Genomic DNA, 15,581 nt, shown 5'->3' with positions numbered 1-15,581 from the left:
GTGGCCTTTGCCATGATCATTTCTCACTAACTGCCAGAAATTCAAGTGTGATCTGGGTTGCCTCATCTTCTTTAAATTCTCTCCTTTTCAGGAAGATAATGAAGATCTCCCCAAAAATGCAAAATGACTTAAATAATTTTAATTGTGCATTTTGCTTACATCTGCTCTTTAGTCCCCTTTCCCACCAAGCAATCATTTACAATTGTCAACCCAAAGGTAATGTAAATTAAGTGATATGGGTTTATAAACTATTATACAGCTATTTTCTTGTATCTGCATTTTGTTATAAGGAAAGTGTGTGTGGTGGGGTGAGAAAAGAGAGAAAGCTGTTCCCTAAATAGCACTTCAAAGAATTCTTCAATTCACGAACTTCATGTTCAAACCATAATTGGTCTGTCTGCCTTTCCTTCACAAATGGGAAAAGATTATTTTGGTCAAGAAAACAGCCCAGATGGTCAACAACCAGAAATTAAATAGGGGCTGAATGTGAAGCTTCTGTTGCTAGGCAATGAAGAATGTAAAGACAAAGTTTTCAGGAGTTTACTCAGCTTTCGCACTCTCCTCTCAGAGCCTCTCGAAACTCCAGCGGTAACTTTCAACAGAGCTGCCAAAAAGCAGGCATCTAATGAACTCTCTGCACTTTAATAAAGTCTGAAAAGCCTAATTATAGTCTAAATTGTCTTTATTTCAATGAAGCTGCGGCATAGACCACACCATTCCCACCACACTAGTTTGCCTGAGTAACATCAGGTAATACTGCAATGCAAATCGATGAACACACAGAGTATATTCTACGTATCATGCCCTGGATAGAACAGGAGGGATACAAAAAATTGGGGGTAAAGCATTTATCCAGATTAAATGCAGCTGCTCTTTCAAATCTATCAAATGAGTAAATTTGACAAAAAGCCACCATTAGGCCAACATGAAAGGCTCAAGACAACATCCTTTCAATTCTTTGTACTTCAGTAATCAACAGATGTACTTATTCACCCTCCCCCTCCAACCAAACCTGATCAAGACCTCTTTTTGAATGGAAGGAAATAATTCCACTTTGTACATCTTCTAGTTAATCAAGACTTTCTATTCAGCAATTTGACCTTTTGTTCAAAACAGGATTATCAGTTTTTTTTCCCCCTAGTTACCAAGGGCGACTCGCATGGTGAACATAATTGCAATAATTTGCAAAACACCATGGCAACCTACATTACAACTAGGTAAATACTGGTCTTTTGTGCTACATTGTTATTTTCCGAGATGCTGAAGTCAAAGAACGAATGACAAATGAACACAAAATTTATATTTGCTTTGTCTAAGCAGAGCAGAAAATTGATACTGAGAATAGAGGAAGCAGCCACAGCTGTAATTTCTAACTTGATTAATTAGAATGGTAACAGTCCTTAACAGGATATTCAACAAACAGCACTGACTCTGTCTCTCTACCTAACCACTAAACTGCACCCCCCCCACCAATGATATTTTTTTCATAGAAGAGAATAAACATCCACAACTGATCTTTTCTTCATCTCAATGGAATCTTTAATTGAAGAACATTGTCTCCTCTCTCTTCATTTCAATGAAGAGAGAGCTGCGATTGGGAAGCACTAGGTTACTGCAAAGTTACTTACACCCAACTCTAGGGCAACAGAAACTGAATGACTAACAGCATCCTTTGGCAGTAGAAGCCGTTCCACGGCTGACAATGATGTATAATTACATGGGCTGTAGTAAAGCTATTTCAGAGGCTGGTTGGCAGTTGAACTTTTATAGACACATGGCCTTATATTGAAAGGAATCAGACAAATAGGAATAATGGCTCGGTAGCAATACGGCATGATTTAAAACTTAATGCCTAAAATAACAAGACAAATTTATATAGTGATGCATGCCTGGATTTAAAGGTTACATTAATAACACGCACAATGGTGAGTAAATATTTCAGTCTCTGTGCTTCTGAACATTATAATACTAATTGAAAGTGGGCAAAAAAAGTAGTTTAAAAAAAATCAATCCTTTCACAATTTGATTAAGTTTTTAGAACTTAAACCTTCAAGCAAAAAACCTCAAGGGTAAATCAATCCGAAGACATGTCAATGAGACAGTACCTTTTACGAACTGTCCTCATTGTGCAATTAACACAAAAGGTTTGTAATTAAAATTTTGATTCTATATCCACTTTTTTTGGCTGCCTAAGTAGTTAAGGGCATATAATACATTACTAGGTTCATTCTATAAAAGAGCAGCTTAGATTCAAAGTAATGAATTATTTAAGTGCAGGGGCGAAAAAAGAGAAAGGCAAAGATTTAGCTGGGAGCTTTAATTTCTAATTTGAAATCAGTATTCCATAATATATAGGATGGGGTGTTGGAATCTTTCCAGAGAACAATCCAATGAGGAGCTGGGTTGCCTTTACCAAAAACATGCTTTATTCATAATATCTGCTGATTCTGAGTGCAATACATTCATAGTATATAACTCACTGACATTTACACTACATTAACAGGGCTCAAAATTTCTTTTTACATACATTCTGCAAGCAAACGGCAGATGAGTATTTACAGTTTCAGGCACTCAATGGACGGAGTCAGGTACTTACCATATTTAAAGAGGACCTACCAGAGGCAGATTCTGGCATGAGATTGCACAGGCTGGAACCTGCTCTGGGAAAGTCATTTAAGTAACATTGAAGGGTTGTGAATGTGTAGTATGTTGTAGCTTAGTCATGAGGGGCTCACCGATAGCACAATACATGCAGGCCTGGCTAAAGTTCCCGAAATGTGCACATGGATGCCACTGTGAGTTGGTATATTGGAAGATTGGACCCAGAATAAAAGGCAGCAAAGCCCAGTTTTCCATTCCTCCTTTTTAACTGAAAATGAATTGCACAGTGTACACATACAGGCAATCCAGTTTCTAGGCATATACTTCCTGTTGCTTAAAATTTGGTCTCTTTCCCCTCTGCATGCACATGACACTAAGGGAAAATGGCTCCAGAGTAACATCATGGAAGGGATCGCTGTCAGTTAACATCACAGTTATTTAACCCAGATATCAATCAGAAGCGCCTGGTGGGAAAATATTCACACCAATTATTGTTCTGTTCGGCACTACAAGGACCCGAAAGAGGGAGGGCACAGCAAAAGCCAGGGTTCATTGCTGCCACATTACTAGTCCCTCAAAAAGGACTCCCTCTCAAGTGAGAACTCTTAGAGGCCGCCTGAAGTCTTTGTCCTATCAACTGGTTATTAATACTATAAAAATTGTATTGTTTTAAATGCTACAATACTAGACAATGACTTGAAGCAACAAAATAGAAGTGACTAAAGGAAGTCCATACAGCTTTTAAAGCTTCCAAGCAAAGTAAAGGCCTGTTAACTCTAGCTATATGTGAAAGATGCACAAGGGGAGCTTGGCTCTGCATTCAGTGTTTCGTTAACAACATGGCACAAGCAATAGACTATTGTTTCCTTTCATTTGAATAACACAAGTTGTGGAAATTCAATAATTTACAGGCTTAGATGGGCACCCAAGGTCCACCTAGATAATGAATAAGACACACAGGTTCCAAGTAGGATGCATTTCACCCGTCACATTGATAAAGGCTGAAAATTGTGGATGTGCCCCAGGAGAGAGGAAGCAAGATCACTGTTTGATTGCCAAATGACCCGTCAAAACTACTTGGCCATTCACAGCTGACTTCTAGCTCAGTTCACTTTCCTGTCATGTTCTTCTATTTCCTTAATGTCCCAAACCTCCAAAATAATGGTGATAAGTGGGAGCCAATTACATATGAAATGCACCTCAAACCTTTCAGGCTCTATCATTAAGATTCTGCATTATTGCTCAGTGGGTGGACAAACTTGAGACTGAGGTCACTGGACTTTGGACATGATGCAAGGATTTATAAATCAGATGGCAAAGTGGATGATCTCACAGGACACCTCAGAAAGCTTCTGGAGCCACATGGCTCACTCCTGTTTCTGACTGTTGTGCTTCTACTGTGACACAATTATACCACATCCTTGTTATCTACTGATTTACAATCCTCAGATTTGTATCCTTGTGAGGTCAGGGTCAGAACGCTGGAAACTCGAAGATTATGGATAATGCTGTGGCCTAAAGTGCTTTAAACTTGTTGCTGCAAGCTTAATCTTATAAAACAGTTATTATCTCCATGGTGGGATGAGTGTTGCATGTCAGTGAAGTCTTAAAGTCATTAACGGCAGCCTTCACGATGTCTCAATTTTTAAAATTATCAGTGAGAAGTCTGTGCCCCTAAATTTCACAAATAATGATGGACTGGTGTACTGGTGATAATGCGTCATCTGGAAAAGGAGCTAGCAAGACCGAAAACCATCTTCCTATAAAAGAGCTATGCTGTGCCATCTCTGGAAGCCTCAACTAACAAGTCTCAGCCATGCATCTCACATATTACAAATCCACTGTGGAACAACTGCTTCCACAAGCTCCCAGTCTAATAGTGAAACACACTTCAAATAATATAGCAGGTTTTGAGAATTGTTAAGTAAATAATTACCAAAAGAGCAGCACAGTGATGCAACTAGTAGAGTTGCTGCCTTACAGCACCAGCAACAAGGTTCAGTCTTGACCTCACATGCCGTCTGTGTGGAGTTTGCAAGTTCTCCTGTGACCACATGGGTTTTCTCTGGGTCCTCCAGTTTCCTCGCATACCTCAAGGATGTGTAAGGTGGTAGGTAATTGGCCACTGTAAATTGCTCCTCATGTTTCAATGGGGGAGAAAATGTAGAGGAAATTGAAGAAATAGAAAATGGATTAATACAAGATTAAACACGAGGAAATCTGCAGATGCTGGAAATTCAAACAACACACACAAAATGTTGGTGGAACACAGCAGGCCAGGCAGCATCTATAGGGAGAAGCACTGTCGACGTTTCGGGCCGAGACCCTTCGGGTCGACAGTGCTTCTCCCTATAGATGCTGCCTGGCCTGCTGTGTTCCACCAGCATTTTGTGTGTGTTGTTTTAATACTAGATTAATGTATTTGGATGGGTGATGGCTGGGTGAGATACAGCGGGCTTAAGGACCCTGTTTCTATGTTGGATCTCTCTCTGAACAAAAAAAAAATCACAAAGCCCCAAACGATCAAAACGCACAGTGAATAAATAGAAGGGAAAAAGCTCTAAAAAGAATGTGAGTTTAAAGCAGAACATTCTGTCCAGTTCTTGGGAAGCATCACTACCCACTATCTACTGCTCTTTCAGTTATTTACTTATCTGCTACCCACAACTTCTCTCCCACTTTTGAACCTCTGTTGAATATTATTATGTAGAAGTTAGACTGAATTGTGAACTTTGCTATATTTGTAGGAGAAAATTATTATGAACTATTTATGGATATAAAGGTCAATTAATAACCCTTTCTTAAGCCCAATTAACAGTTCACTCTTCTTTTCCTGCAAGAAAGATGTCTGGTGAGCTACAGAAAGTTTTGTTTTGAAAGGACGCTGAATTTCTCCAACACTTTGAGTGAGTGAGTGCACGCACACCGCTCAAGATTTCTGCAGAATCTCAAGTTTATAGTTAATTATAAAATGCTTACAAGTACCAGAATGAATTTCATTCCAGCATTCTGAATAGCCTTACAACTTGATGTACATGTACTTAGTTTTGTTTGTGAAATATTCCAAGAAATAAAATCTGTTAAATTACAATTAGTCTTCCCTGTATGATATATTTCTGAAGTAAACTCATGGATTGTCTGATATACCAGAAAGAAAGGCAAAGGCAGAATTTCCAACAGTTAAACTCTGCTGCTAACAATTGATTCCAAGAATCTTTTTCTGTGTGTCTTATTTTCTGGGTGAATGCAATGGCAATTATACATTTAGGTGTTCATCAATTAAATATTCTGTAATCTTGTTACTTGTAAGAGATTGTCTGATTCATGCTGATTATTACTTAAAGTTGACACATTTAAAATATGCCACTATAATCAAGATTATAGGATATGTTTCTATCTTGTAGATTAATTGAAATTCTAAATTATTATTGCCTGTGCACATAAAATAATCTAGGCCAAGTACAGGTACTTCTCTTTGGGAATCAGTAATTTCACAGAAAACACCTAATAATTCTTGAATAATTCATTATTTATCTGAATTTTTTCTTTCTTTTTCACATAAGACATTGCAAAGCTTAAATTCACCAAATAACAGAAACTGAACAAACTGCCTTTTCATCATGCCATCAGGGTTTTAATGCCAGTCTGCCTTCTCTTCTTCAGCTACTTGGTACTATTAAAACCACCAAAGCCTATAACTGAGAGCTTATGCATCTTTTGAAAGGGAAAATAAAACTACACCTGTGCCAATCCCTGCAGCATCTGGTGACCTTGTGACCTGTCTCAGAGGCCAATGTCAGAACATCAGTCACGAGAGTGAACCTTGCAAGGTGTCAGGTCCTGATGGTCTACCCGATAGGGCACTAAAACTCTGTGCCATCCAACTGGCGGGAGTGTTCAAGGACATCTTTGATCTCTCACTGCTGCTATTGGAGGCTGCACTGCTTCAAAAGGGCAACAAACACACTAGTGCCTAAGAAGAGAAGGGTGAACTGCCTCAATCACTATCACTCAGTTGCATTCACATTTACTGTGATGAAGTTCTTTGAGAGATTGGTCACAGCCAGAAGCAACTCCTGCCAAAGCAGGGACCTGGATCCATTGCAATTTGCCCATTGCCACAGCAGACCTACAGCGGATGCAAACTCACTGGCTCTCCAGTCAGTTTAGGACCACCTGGATGATAGTACTACCCATGTCAGGTTGCTATTTATTGATTGCAGCTTAGCATACAACACCCTCATAACCTCAGTGCTAATCAACAAGCTCCAAAACAAGGGCCTCTGTACCTCCCTCTGCGACCGGATCCTCGACCTCGTCAACGAGAGACCAGTCAGTGCGGATCTGAAATAACATTTCCTCCTTGCTGACAATCAACAATGGCGCACAATCAAGGCTCACTGCTCTATTCTCTCTCCGTGCATGGCTGTGTGAGGCTAGGCACAGCTCAAACGCCATGTCTAAATTTGCCAGTGACATAACTATGTTGGCAGAATTTCAGATGGTGACGAGGTGGTGTACAGGAGTGAGATAGATTGGCTGGTTGAGTGGTGTCACAACACCAACCTTGCGCTCAACATCAGTAAGCTGAAGGAATTAATTGTGAACATCAGGGCAACATCTCTGAAGTTTTACCCTTGGCCCAGGACAACACCTCTGAAATTTTATCCTGGGCCCAACATATTAGTGCAATTAAAAAGAAGGCATGACAGCTGCTATATTCCATTAAGAATTTGAGGAGATTTGGTATGCCACCAAAGACTCCAGCAAATTCTTACAGATGAACTGCGAGGACTCTAAGTGGTTGCATAACAGTCTGGTATGGAGGGACCGCTGCACAGGATCAGAATAAGCTGCAGAAAGTTGAAAACTCAGCCAGCTCTATCATGGGCTCTAGCCTCCCCAGCATTGAGGACACCTTCAGAAGGCGATGACTCAAAAAGGAAGCATCCATCATTAAGAACCCCCATCATCCAAGATATGCCTTCTTCTCAATGCTACCTTCAAGGTAGTACAAGAGCCAGAAGACACACACTCAATGTTTTAGGAACAGGTTCTTCTATTCTGCCATCAGCTTTCTGAACGGACAATGAATACATGTACAGTACCTCATTGTTTTTGGCTCTCTTTTTGCACTATTTATTTAATTCACATATATTACACACACACACACATTAAAATCACAATAAGATATACATACATACATATATTTCTTACTGTGATATAGTTTTTTTGATTATGTATCACACTCTACTGCTGCTGCAAAAGTGACACAGTGATATTAAACCTGATTCTGATCCTTAGCTTGTCAACGACTAATGTGCCACCCACACTTAGGTTTGTTGCTGATCAGGATGGATGGATACACAGTAGGCCTAGAAGTAAGACCTTAAAGACAGCAGACAGACGCTATTTGCATTAGTGCTTAAGAGGAAATAGATGCCATGCTATCCAAAGAGTTTTCCAACAATTTAAGCACTCATCCACCCTCAAAATAGATCAAGACATGGGCCTTCAGCATCAGCAGTGTATGAAAGTACATAATGGAGCATCTCAGGTACTCTAAATGTCCATGAAAGATGCTCATCAGAAGAATTCTCATTTATTCCAGGAATAGAATTCTGGGTACAAGAGGCAGCACTGGACTGGCACATCACTTTATTAAGCCACTTACTTTATCTTTCTATCACCTTCAAAAGAAAGACAGATTTGGTAGGTTACTTATTGGGTAGCCAAGCCACTATTGTTTACTTGATGACCTCACTGAATTTGAATCTTACCACATTAGCTTGAAATTTAAAAGAAGCCAGTATCTGTTTAGAAAGTTAATATTCACACTACCGCAGCAGGTAATGTTCTAAAGAGAGGCAAAGGAGCATTTGTAGCAGAGAAGCAAGATCTTAAGTACTCTGTTACAAAGACCTGGAGTTCATGACAATAAAACGCTGTTAAGTACAGAAATTTACCAAAACAAAGTTGGCAGGTAGATGTTCCTTTAATTCTTTTAATGCTTTTTAGCATTAACACACAGTTTAAAAACAAGGTCAAATTAAGTATCCCTGGGAAATGCAACTCAAGACACCCAAGCACAAATGAATTCAACGTACAAAAGCTGTTAATAAAATTACCAAGTTCCAACTTAAGCATACCACAACAGGATAACAAGATCCTATGCTGCCTCATGGTTTTGACCTTCAGCTACCCAAATGATTTATGCTAAAGCAGCATTCAAATAAGGAGAAGGCAGCCACAACTCCATTATAAAGGAAACTAGGATGAACAGAAGCTTTGAGGTGCTTTTAGTTTTGAAGGCTGTCAAATTCAGCTAGCTATTTCTGAAAGTATGCAAATTTTGCAATCTAAGTGATATCTTGCAGATAGCATTAGATTGTTTGCCTCATGGTGTACAAAGCAGCTACAGCACCAGCAGAATGCCTGGTAAATACTAAGCAAATTGACAATACCTCCAAATGTTAATACCAAAGTAACCTGTTACATCTCACTCTATTTAGTCCCTTGAGTTAGGGTAACAATTGAATGTGGACTTCAGGAAGCGGAAGTCAGGAAAGCATGCATCAGTCCTCAGTGAGGGATCAGCGGTGCAAAAGATGAGAAGCTTTAAATTCCTGGGCACAAACATTGCCAAAGGTTTATCCTGGGTTCTACTTTGTTAGGTGTACGAGATCTGTTATGTCTAAATACCCTTGCAAATTTCTGCAGATCTACATTCTGACCCGTTGTATCACAGCCTGGTATGGGCCTTACGATGCACAGGATTGCAGAAGGCTGCAGAGTTGCAGATTCAGCCAGCTCCATGACAGTCACAACTCTCCCCACCATTGAGGACATCTTCAGGAAGTGGTGCCTCACAAAGGTAGCATGTATCACTAAGGACCCACACCACATGGGATATGGGCTCTTGTCATTATTATTATTATTAGGGAGGAGGTATAGGAACCTGAAAACTCACACTCAGCAATTCAAGTTCAATTTCTCTCAATCATCAGATTTCTGAATCATTTATGAACCCATGAATTCTAGTGTGTTATTCTGTTTTGTTGCACTATTGATATTTCTAACTTATTGTAATTTTATGTCTTTGCATTGTACTGCTACTGGAACACGACAAATTTCGCATCAGTAATAATAAGATTATGATCAGTAACCCAATTCTACATATTGAATTTAGCACATTACCTTTTTGATAAGACAGGCCTAAGCACTTACCACCCTTTTACTGCAGAATTGGTTCTGACCTCACTTGTGAAGGGCCTGACTCTAAAGAATATACATAAGAAATTGGGTAAGGAATTAAACTCCTTGTTCCTATTCTGCCATTTGATAAGACAAGAGTTGATCTTCTACCTCAGTTCCACTTTCCTAGACCAATCTTATATTTTTAAGATCTAACAATTTCTATCTTGAATATTCTCAATTCCCCCTTGGGTAGAGAATGCCAAATATTCATTACCATCTATGCAAAGAAATGCTTTCTTGTCTGTCTCCTGATTGGTTCAAAACACCCCACAAGGAAAGTTCCAAGTTTACTTACTCATTGGCATGACAGTGGCTACATTTCATTAGGATTTTGAGATTTAGAATGCCTCCAAAAACACTTGAAAACTTCTACAGATGTACTGTGGAGAGCATTCCAACTGATTGCATCACCAGCCGGTACTGGGGGGGGGGGGGGGCGGGGGATCAACAGTATGGAATCAAAGTAAGCTGCAGAGAGGTGTAAATTCAGTCAGCTCCATCATGAGCACTAGCCTCCGTAGTATCCAGGTGCAATGCCACGAAAAGGCAGTGTCCATTATTAAGGACTCCCATCACCCAGGTCATGCCTTGTTCTCATTGCTACCATCAGGAGGGAAGTACAGAAGCCTGAAGGCACACTCAATGACTCAGGAACAGTTTCTTCCCCTCTGCCATCTGATCTCGAAATGGACATTGAACCCATTAACACTACCCCAGTACTTCCATTATTTCTGTTTTAGAATTATTATTTAATACACATATATACACTTACTGTAACTCATTTATGTATTGTATTGTAATGTTGCCACAAAGTTAACAAATTTCACAACATATGCCAGTGATATTAAACCTCATTCTGATAGTCACAGACATACAATCCCAGACATGAAAATTAGCTTTTATATAGCAGCAACAGTATAGTACATAATAAACTATACATAACTAATGGGGAAACAGCATCTAAATATCAGTAGTAGGGAAAATCCTGGAATCTATCATTAATGAAGCGACAACAGGGCCCTTGGAAAATAGCGGAATCAAGATGAATTTATGGCACAAAGTTATGGCTGGCCAAATGCCTCAAATTTAACAATGGTGCCAACCAGTAAAACGGTTATGGTTAATATTGTATATATTTGGTCTTTCAGGAGGCTTCCAATTCAATTACCAAAACTTGTTCATTTACAAGAGTAATATATACTGTTGTAGATTGAGGAGAGGTTAACAGACCGATCACAAACCTGTCATTTTTGGGTGACACGAATGCCATTGAAAGTGATGCGGATGTTGCAGGTGTTTGCAATTTGTATCACTGATCTGTCTGAGGGCATCATCTCTAATATATCCAGGTTTACTGAGGACAAAATGTCAAATGACATTGCCGGCTACGAGGAGTATGTAGAGAAGATTCAGGTGCTTACTGGCAGGCTAAGCAAATGAGCAAAGACACACCCAATGGAATAAAATGAAAAATGTGAAGTCGTGCATTTTGGACAAAAAAGTGAAAAGCCTCAATTTTTTTTATTCTGAGAGCTTGAAAGCTGGTGGTATTCTGAGAGATCTTGCTTTTCTTGGAGTTAATACGTCAATTTAGAAAACAATTAGTTTTCTATTTTTTATTGCAAGAGAGTTTAAATAAAGAATGGATATGCTGTATTCTACTTGAACAGCAGTGCTATGCTGAGTCTCAATCTGAAATATTGGCCATCCCTTCACCTCCACACATGCTGTCGAGCCGCTGAGTTTGTCCAGCAGTCCGTTTGCTGTTCCAGATTCTTTTATATCTGCCGGTGCTTTTAAGCATCGTTAACTTCATTCAGGATTTCAATTTGCATTATCAAGCAACTTCAATTGATTTTCATTTTCCATAATTGAGAACTCCCCCATGACCAACTCCCCACTAATGCCTCCCCAGTCATCAGAGTCCCAGTGTCCTAATGGTCCATTAATACCTATAATGGCAAATAAATTTTCCTACTTGAAATACTAAACAACATTGCTGGCAAGCAGGCAGCAACATTTTCATGATAAGGGACACCAACGTAAAGCAGTCATCTTGTAGTTTTTCTTAATAAGTGAAGCATATGCAAGCAATGGGGGCTTGAAGGGATCCCAAAGTGGAATTTTTCTGCCCCAAAGGATAATGGAATCTGAAACACGCAGAGATGGCGATGGAGGCAATAACTCTCATAGCAGTTGAGGGGTATAGAATGTAGACCAGATACTATTGAATGAGATTAAGTAAGCTGGGTATATGATGGTCAGCATGGGTAAAGTGGGTAGTGGGTTGAAAGGTCTGTTTCTCTGCCATGTGCCTCTATAGTTCTCTAATAACTGGGCACTTGAGAAAATCCAGTTTCCCCCCTTGCTCTGAATTGTAGCACCATTCAACATTCTTTTCGTGTAATTGATCCTAAAGAATAAAATGCACTTAAATTAAAAAAAGCCAGTTACATAAGTACTGTTTACTTTCACCTTGAAAAATATAAATCCTCAAGTTGCCCTTCGGATGCAGTTCTTTGCCTCAAGTATTTGCAGAAAGGCCCAAGACAGGCACTTAAGTAAAAGGGAGCAACTAGAACGAACTTCCAAAAAAACTCAACAAAAGCTGTATCCATTTTCACTTTCTTTTCCAAGCACTGCACAGAATTTATAATTACCAGTTCTTTGCTTCTATTGTAAGTTTAATAGACTAAAGAGCTATCACAGCCACATTTATTTTAAAAGCACCAGCCCTGGAGTGTCTACTAGAGGGCCAAATGATTAACACAAATGCTTTGTCAGAATGAAGATGTAACAAGCACCGCCCAGCCAAAGGATGAATTGAAATCAGTGGGTTATCTTTCAGATTAACCAGGGCATTTAGTGAGGAAAAATTCATGAAAGTGTAATTCTTAGCTTTCATGAATCCACACAGTAGGCAGCCTGCCAACTGTCAAGCTGGTGAAATTTTCCTGCTTCACAAAACATCTCCTATTCATTTCTCAGTTTAGATAAGTTAATGTTTCTCTTGCACAAGCTTATTTGCAATGCATACTCCCTCTTACCAGTAGAATAAGGCATTGTTTATACATCAATGTTAACTTTTTTTTATACAGCACAAAATATAGTTTCTATGGAATTGCATCCCATTTTTATTTAACTAAATGCATTCCGTTTTTCTTAACGCAAATAACATCATTCAGGCTTAATTCAGCAGTGTTAGAAAAAAAAAGCTCCTTTAAAGAAAAGCCAGAGTTCATTTCCATTAGAGGAACAATTGACAAGACTTTGTTCTACATGTGATTTCATGTACTTACACTGTAATATCTTTTGATATGCCGCCTGCTGTCCAAAGTTAACTTGTTACATATTTGCACTTGATACTGAAAAGGCGATGCCTCACACTTAACATTACTGCAGTGGAGTAAACTGGGTTGTATCTGTGGCCCCTGTTACAGAACAGAAGAGGCACATATGAAATACATCTCAAAATACTTTAATGATAAGAAACTTCACTATTTTTCTGAATAACCAAGATTCAGTAAAAAGAACATTTTCCACTCAGCCCGGCCTATACACAAATTCTACATTTGAAGTTGCACAAGAATAGTGACATATTCACTTTACAGTCAGCCCACCTGCAAATTCTCAAAGTTCGTACAATTAACTCTCTATCTTGTTTACTGCTGTAATGAAGGGAAGTCAAGGATTCTGCTCACTAACATTGCTCTGTGCCAAGCTCCACTCCTTACTTTCCTCAAGCAAGCAGATTGTTTTGACTAAAAAATCCAAACCAACTGCTCTTCCTCTGGATCAACTTAAAATAATTACTTTTAATTTAGATAAGGGTGCCTTTGCTTTCCATCCAAAGACTAAGATGTCCAATCTCATAATTTACTGTGTGTTGTAAACCTTGAGAAAAAAAACTAGGATGATTAAATATTTTCCGATGATTTTAGATTTTGATTCAAGGGCACACAAATATCTGGCATCAGTTTGGGATGGAGATGCATTCCTCTACATTTGATGACAGAGTAGGATAATGATGTACAGAAGGTCAAGGAGTCTTTTTTTTTTAAACTTGGGGGGCATGTTTGGGAGAAGGGAAGGGAAATAAAGATTTAATATTAATAAAAACAATATTTTATTTTAACTTTTTCTTGTACTGAAATGTCAACTATTTGGAATGTCAACTGGTAAGTCCCATCTTATTCATTTTCAATGAAGATAAATATTTGCATTCAGAAGATAGATGTAATTTGAACAACACCATTTTCTAAATCTCCACTCCCAAGAATAATGAGATTCAATTTTCCTTTTTTTTTTTTTTTTTACGGGCTACAAACCAATAACCAAGGAAAAGCAAGAAGCTGATACTTCTTTTCAAAGACAGGATTCTGCAGATGCTAGAAATCCAAAGCAACACACACAAAATATGCTGGCTGGTGGTAAGAAACAGACAAATGCTAAAGAAATGGCAAGGTTGCCGACCGATGCGCCACAACAACACACACAAAATACTGGAGGAACTCAGCTTGTCAGGCATCATCTGTGGAAATGAATAAACAGTCAAGGCTTTGGGCCGAGACCCTTTTTCAGGACTGGCGAGGAAAGGGGAAGATGCCACAATAAAAAGGTGGGGGAGGGGAAGGAGTATAGCTGGAAAGAGATAGGTGAAGTCAGGCGGGTAGGAAAGTTAAAGGGCTGAAGAGAAGGAAATCTGTTAGGAGAGGAGAGTAGACCATAGGAAAAAGGGAAGGAGGAGGACACCGAGGAGAGGTGATAGGCAGGTAAGAAGAGGTAAGAGGCCAAGAGTGTGGAATAAAAAAGGGAAGGGGAGGGAACATTTTTTTTAAACTGCAAGGTGAATTCAATGTTTCATGCCTTTTCATTGGCTATGTAGAACAGTCCATGTTCCAAGCCTTTCCCAGTAATGCTCCCCAACTCTTCCTCCGCTACATAGACAACTGCATTTATGTTGCTTCATGCAATCATGCTGAACATTTCATCAACTTTGCCTCCACTACTATTCTACCCTTAAATTCACTTGGTCCGTTGCTGACACCTCCCTCCCCTTTCTTGACCTCTTTTCTGGAGACAAACTGTTGACTGACATTCTTTATAAACCTCCCAATCCCCACAATTATCTTTACTATACCTCGTCCCATTACCTCCTGTAAAAATGATATTCCCTTTCTCAGTTCCTTTGTCTCCACCGTGTCTGTTCCCAGGATGTGCATGTCCTCCTTCTTCATAGAACAGAGTTTCCCTTCCTCCAATGTTGATAATGCCCTCACCTGCATCTCCTCCATTTCCTGAACATCCATGCTCACCCCAACTTTCCACCATCTTAACAGGGATAGAGTTCCACTTGTCCTTACCTACTGCACCCCATGGAGCAACACATCATTCTCCATAACTTCTGCCATCTCCAAAGGGACCCAACACCAAACATACCTTTACCTCGCCCCCTTCTCTCCACAGGGATCACTCCTTCCATGGTTCCCTTGTTCATTCACCCCTCCCGGCACCTATCCCTGCAAGGAGCATAAGTGCTACATCGGCCCATTCACCTCCTCTCTCACTTCCATTCAGGCCCCAAACAGTCCTTCCAGCAACACTTCATCTGTGAATCTGCTGTATCTGGTGCGCCCGAGCCTCCTCTACATTGGTGAGATCCGTCGTAAATTGGGGGGATTGCTTCGTAGAGCAGCCCTGCTTCATCCAGCAAAAGTGGAACT

The 15,581-nt window shown here is 39.6% G+C and overlaps 1 protein-coding gene across 2 annotated transcripts in view; it reads right to left on the bottom strand.

Moving 5' to 3' along the window:
* pola1 (polymerase (DNA directed), alpha 1) overlaps positions 1-15,581 on the bottom strand; it is a 295,953-nt gene that overhangs the window by 118,020 nt on the left and 162,352 nt on the right. For both annotated transcript variants that reach the window (XM_073045628.1, XM_073045629.1), the window contains exon 34: positions 13,158-13,289. In XM_073045628.1, coding sequence (XP_072901729.1) covers positions 13,158-13,289 — 132 coding nt within the window. The remainder of the gene's footprint in view (positions 1-13,157; positions 13,290-15,581) is intronic.

This window comes from Hemitrygon akajei, chromosome 5 (genome assembly GCF_048418815.1).
Source record: "Hemitrygon akajei chromosome 5, sHemAka1.3, whole genome shotgun sequence".
Lineage (NCBI taxonomy): Eukaryota > Metazoa > Chordata > Chondrichthyes > Myliobatiformes > Dasyatidae > Hemitrygon > Hemitrygon akajei.
This window is presented reverse-complemented; position numbering and strand designations above follow the sequence as displayed.